At 40.4% G+C, this 6,000-nt stretch overlaps 1 protein-coding gene across 11 annotated transcripts in view; it reads left to right on the top strand.

Moving 5' to 3' along the window:
* The first annotated feature begins 2,526 nt into the window (after positions 1-2,526).
* sfi1 (SFI1 centrin binding protein) overlaps positions 2,527-6,000 on the top strand; it is a 139,897-nt gene continuing 136,423 nt past the window's right edge. For 8 of the 11 annotated variants that reach the window (XM_060843810.1, XM_060843804.1, XM_060843807.1 and 5 more), the window contains exons 1-2: positions 2,536-3,196; positions 5,376-5,546. In XM_060843810.1, coding sequence (XP_060699793.1) covers positions 3,060-3,196; positions 5,376-5,546 — 308 coding nt within the window. In that variant the 5' untranslated portion in view covers positions 2,536-3,059. Of the gene's footprint in view, positions 3,197-5,375; positions 5,547-5,902; positions 5,976-6,000 lie in introns of those variants that run through there. The other 3 variants (XM_060843802.1, XM_060843803.1, XM_060843811.1) reach the window with 3 other exon arrangements.

Here is a 6,000-nt window from a genome sequence, read left to right as displayed (position 1 = left end):
CCATGCTTTCTATCACTTGACCTAATATCTCCTAATATAGATGAGCGTCATACTTTGCATGATTATACACCTGTACGGCACCTTGTGACATTTCATCAGTTTAAAGGCACTATATAAGACTTTTGAATATAGGAATCGAAGCATCACAATGTTGTACAGGATGTTGCTGAAGCCATTTATGGAGTGCTGTGTCCAGTTCTGGTCACCTTGCTATAGCAAGGATATTATTAAATTGTAGAGGGTTCATAAAGAATTTACCAGGATGTTGCCAGGCCTGGACAGTTTGAGCAAAAGGAGAGGCTGGATAGGCTAGGACATTTTTCACTGGAGTATAGGATATTGAAGTGTGACCTTATACAGATTTATAAAATCATGAGGCACATGGATACGTTAAATAGCAAAGCTCTTTTCTGTAGGGTGGGGGAGTCAAAAATAGGGGGCATATCTTTAAGGTGAGAGGAGAAAGATTTAAAATTGACATAAGGGACAACTTGATGAAGTGTTAGATGAAGGTACAGTCACAACATTTAAAAGACATTTGGACAGGTAAATGAATAGCAAAGGCTTAGAGGGGAATAGGCCAAACACAGCCAAGTGGGATTAGTTTGGCTTGGGAAACTTGGTTGTCATGAACAGTTGGATCAAAGGGTCTGTTTCTGTGCTGTATGATTCTATGATTCTATATACATAAGTTGATGCTGGCTCCATAAGCCTAATTTACTTTGAAAAAATATTTTGGTCCTACATACACTATAAGCACTTGAAGATTTCCGTACCCTCTTTAAACAACTTCTACTAAGGCAGAAGAGCTTGACCTTCTCAAATATATTCCCAGAGCCTATTCTCTTCACACTTGGGATCTATCTTGTTCTTCCCTATAAATTTACACTCTACCCTCAGTCCTTAATTTGAAAATGATGATTAAAATTGAATACAGTCAGCGAAGGGAAATGTAACATGTGCTTTTTCAAGTCTTGGCATAGCTTCTGCAGATTTCTATTCTGATTTGTCCTGGTTTCTACTATTCCCATTTTCCTTCGAACAATTGTCACATATATTGATATATTTTAGATTTGTTCCTGAGATGTGGGCATTGTTGAGTAGGCCAGCAATTAATTGCCCTAATGCCCTTGAGAATGTAGTAAGTGAATACTTGGAGTGAACTTGCAAGTGGTGGTGCCCCCATGTATTTGCTGCCCTTCTCCTCGAGATGGAACTGGTCATGGGTTTGGAAGATACTGTCTCAGGAGTCTTGGTGAATTTCTGTAGTGCATCTTGTAAATGGTGCACACTATTGCTACTTTGCATCTGCAGTGAATATTTCTGGATGTCGTTCCTACCTTGCGGGCTGCTTTGTTCGGAATAGTCTCAAACTTCTTGAGTGTTGTTGGAACTGAACTCATCCAGGCAAGTGGGGAGTATTCCATTACATGCCTGAATTGTGCCTATTAGATGGTGGTGGGAAGTCAAGAAGTGAGTTATTTTTTGGATGATTCTGGGTGTTTGACAGTCTCACAATTTATAAAGCTAGGCAAAAGTGAGGATTGCAGATGTTGAAAACCAGAGTTTAGATTAGAGTGGCGCTGGAAAAGCACAGCAGGTCAGGCAGCATCCGAGGAAGATTCCTGATGAAGGGCTTTTGCCCGCAACATTGATTTTCCTGCTCCTCAGATGCTGTCTGACCTGTTGTGCCTTTCCAGCACCACACTAAAATTTACAAAGCTAGTCCAGTTTGGTTTAGCACCTGGCCAAAGGTAACTCACAAGATATTGAAAGCATGGATTCAGAGATGGTAATGCCAATGAATGTCAAGGGTGATTTTCTCTTTTTGGAGTTGGTCATTGCTTGTAGCTTGTGTGACATAAATATTACTTGCTTCTTGACAGCTAATCACATACTCTTCAGTATCTGTGGAGGTACAAACTGTGCTGAACATTGTATGTGTGGTAACTGTTGATTGCACCAATGATGAAGGGAAGTCATTGATGAAGCAGCTGAAGATGGTTGGGTTTTGCCTTTGCTGTCCTCAGTAAAACCCTGACCAGAGTTTACCTCTGATTCCCCGACGGTAGTTTTGTGAAGGCTGTTTGATGGCACATGGATCCAAAGAGGTTGTGATCTTTCTGTCACCTCATGTCTGGAATGCTGGCCAGGTTTCTGAAGTAGAAGCCGAGCATTTTTTGACCTAATGCAAATTTATTTTCTCAAATATACCTTTTTCCCGTCAAGATTTTTGACCCCGAATGGTGGTGATTATTCTGAAAAGGTGGCAATTTTCTAATTTTAAATCTATAGCAGCCTTAACGTATTAGCAGTTACAAAACACGAGGAAGCACCATACATTGCATACCTCGAACTAGGTTTTAAGAAATCAGATTCCAGCAGTCAGGATATTGACAGTGTACACTCCTTGACTGCGGTGATTCCCACTGCATTGCTTGCTGGCTCCATCTTTCTCGCCCGCTTCCGGCGTCCGGTTGCTATGGTGACGGGGTGGCGCGTTGCCCGCTGGGATGGCAGAAATGGCGGCCTGTTGAACGGTGTGTGTCTCCCCGGGATCTGATGAGGCCTAACCGCTTTCTCTCGGTAATTAATTCATCCTTCTGAGTACAACCGCGGCCTCACCCTCCTTGAACAGAGCGGCGCGAAACACGGCCTTTCTGCCCCAAAAAGTACAAGTATTTGATAAAAAACTAATGATTTATGCAACATTTTTGTTTGAAGTCTCATTGCAGGATCCACTGAGTTCCAGTCATAAGAATTTAGTTGTTCTAAAGGACACAGCAACAAAGAAAACAAAGTAATCACCTGAATTATCTGACACATGAACGTTTGTCACATCCTTTCAAACACCTACCTTCTGAAACCTAACTGCTACTCTCTGATGACTCTTGAGCATGTACCCTCACTGTCATCACAATATTTTTGCAGCTAATTCAAAGTGAATACTCAAGCACGTTGTCAAACCAAGAGGACTTAATCAAAGATTTGACAGCTGACACAATTGGAATTGCTGTAAAGAAACTTCACTGATCTCGTTGCAGGATGGTTGATGTTTCATGTTGATTTATTTTTCACTCTCATGGAATCAGATGGAGCAAAAAACAAATAAGATTACTTCAAGTTCTGCAAAAATTCCAGTTAGAAAGGATTTAGGAGCACAGAATGATCGTTCAGTAAAGAAAGATCATCAAAGGTAAGTTGAGAAAAAATGTGAATGAAACAAATTCTGGTCTAATATGATAGAATCATTGAATTGTTATGGTATAAAAGGAGGCCACTTGGCTCGACATGACCATGTTGGCTTTTTGGAAGAAGTGTTAGTTTGTCCTGCTCTCTGGCCTTTCCCTGTACTGCAGATTTTTCCTTTACATTATTATCAAATATCCTTTGGAAAGCATTTAAATTAGCCTCTGTCAGGCAGTACATTGTAGAGTACATTTAGATACAGTGCTCTGCATCTCTTGCTCAAAATCTTAAATCTGTTGTCCCCAGTCCTTGCACGATGAACTAATGAGAGGAGTTTTTCTTGGTCTACCTTACCTGTCATAATCTTGTTTCTTTCCATCAAATCCTCTCCTTATCTCCTTTGCTGCAAAGGCAACAAACCCTTAGCCTTTCTAACCTAACGTTGTGACTGAAACAAAGCCCCTCATCATTGGAACCATTTTGTTAAATCCTCTCTGCGCTCTCATGAGGGTCTTTATATCTTTCTGAAAGTGCCACTTGTTGAGATATTTTATCACTGCCATGGAGCTTTGAAGATGGCTTATTTTGTCATTTACATTCACTTGCCAGATGTCAGATTTCTGGTTTAGAACAGGAGTACAAGGATTAACTTTTACTGACGAACAGAATTAGTACCTCTAATTGGTCTCATCTACATGGACTAGACTATTACTGCTATTTTAAACTGTAATTTCAAAGATTTACCACCTTTCAATGGGGTGTCTCTGATTCCTCTTTTTGTCATCTGATGTTGCCCCTGCCATGGCTGATAGAGGCATCAGGTCTGACCCGTATCTTATACTTCTGCCCTCACCCTTCCCCACTTTCCCAGAACAATAGGGTACCCTTTGTCCTCACTTTCTCACTTTGCACCCAAACTGCCTCTGTATTCAAAGGTTCATCTTCAGCCATTTGCACCCGCTACAGCAGGATACCACATCTTCCCTTCCCTTGTCAGCACTACACAGAGACTGTTCTCTCTGCAAAACCTTGTCTTGTAACAGCAAGGATGTTTTTCTTTCTGTGTCTATCCCGCTTGCAAGTGATAATAAAAATTCATTATAATTGAGAGGATCTGACTGTTAATTACAATGCAAGGCTTTTGATAGTACCAAGTTTCATTTCAGGGTCAGAATCAAACACTGTCATTAATTTCACAAGGGAACGGCAGTGAATGTTATCACTTGGTGTCCTGTTCACAGATTCACCGATGTTAAGGCAAACACTCTTAATTGCCTTAGAGCATCCTGTTATCACTCGGTGAGCACGGATGTCCCTATCTTCTGCATTCCTTGAGTTCCCACCCCTCTTTTCTGAGCCTTCCTGCCTGTCTGTTTTCTAGTGTGCAGCAAATGTGTTCTATAATTCAGCATTACCTTTTCTTCTAAATGTTTAAAGGCAGGTTTTAAGACTATAGACTTTCTCACAATGAAACTCAATTCAAGCTAGGGGAACAACACTTCATTTTATATTTAGGCACTGTATAGCCTTTAGGACACAAACTGAGTTCCACAACTTTAGAGTATGTTTCTGTCCTCAATTTTTCGTAAATCCTCTCACCTGCCTTTGCTCTGGTTTTTTTTGGATTTGCTCTTAGTTGGGGACCCATTTGATCCTTTCACAGCTAACATTTACACCTATTTTGCATATCTAGAACTCACTCTTCATGGCTATCATTGCCTTCATCATTAACTCTGGGTTCCCTCACAAACTGTTCAACTTGCTTCTCTTTCCCCTTTGTTTACAGCATAACAATCACAATTTTCTAGTTCTTCACAGGTACAAAAAAAGAGTCACACTAGACTTGAAATTCTGTTTCTCTTCCACAGATGCTAGCAGACCTGCTGAGTTTCTCCAGCACATTCTGTTTTATACCATGCCACTCAGTTGTACCAAACCCTTGCGGGGACAGCTGTGCTCCTCACCATGCATCCCATGAAAGAATTGAAAACTGTCGGTGTGATCTGAGAATTCACTGGAATGTAAACTGGCACAGGATGGAGACTGTGGCAATTCACTGTTTTTATGTGATCTTGGCTGACAAATAACTGAAAAGCTCAGTTCCTTGACTTGTTGTTATGAGATTAGTTGTGTTACTTGTGGTGTTTTGGTAAAGGTTGACGCGATTCTGTCCTTTGATTCTCCAGGGATATGTTGGTGGATTCGACAATGAAAGGCCAGCTTCCCAAAAGCATATCCCAGGGACATTCCATAAAGCGTGGTGGGATTAATGTTTATCGTGTCAAAAAGAGCTTGATTCGGGACAGAGTGAATTACACCTGGAACAGAGGTGGGCGATTAAAGGAACTGCGCTTAAGGTAAAATCTGCAGTTAATGGACCCTGAAAGGATCTTAGTCCACTTTAAAGGCCAGATTTTTGACTCATAACAAAACTTTCATATTTATGCAAAGTAACTCAAATTAAGTCAGAATGAGAAAAGGTTTTTTTGGATTGTTTTGCATCTGATTGGAGTTCTTCAAAAGACAGTCATTTTGCATACAAACTCGTAAAACAAATATTGATCATGGTGTGTAAAGAACTTATTCTTGCTGTTTCTCTTTATCGCACTAGTTATCTGAATTAATGTTGTTATCTCAACTTTTCCATGGACTTGGTTGAACTGTGGATCTTTTCTATTTCACTTTCATCTCTGGATGAATTCCCCTTATTCAGGTGCAAGAAATGCAATCCAAAGTATTTGTACCGATGAGATGAAGTTGTTTTTCAAAGCTGGCAAGCTTTTCACGTAAGCTGGTACTAAATTAATTTCT

The sequence above is a fragment of the Hemiscyllium ocellatum genome, chromosome 24, assembly GCF_020745735.1.
Source record: "Hemiscyllium ocellatum isolate sHemOce1 chromosome 24, sHemOce1.pat.X.cur, whole genome shotgun sequence".
In the NCBI taxonomy this organism is placed as follows: Eukaryota; Metazoa; Chordata; class Chondrichthyes; order Orectolobiformes; family Hemiscylliidae; genus Hemiscyllium; species Hemiscyllium ocellatum.
Note: the sequence above shows the minus strand (reverse complement) of the source record. Positions and strands in the feature narration are given on the sequence as shown.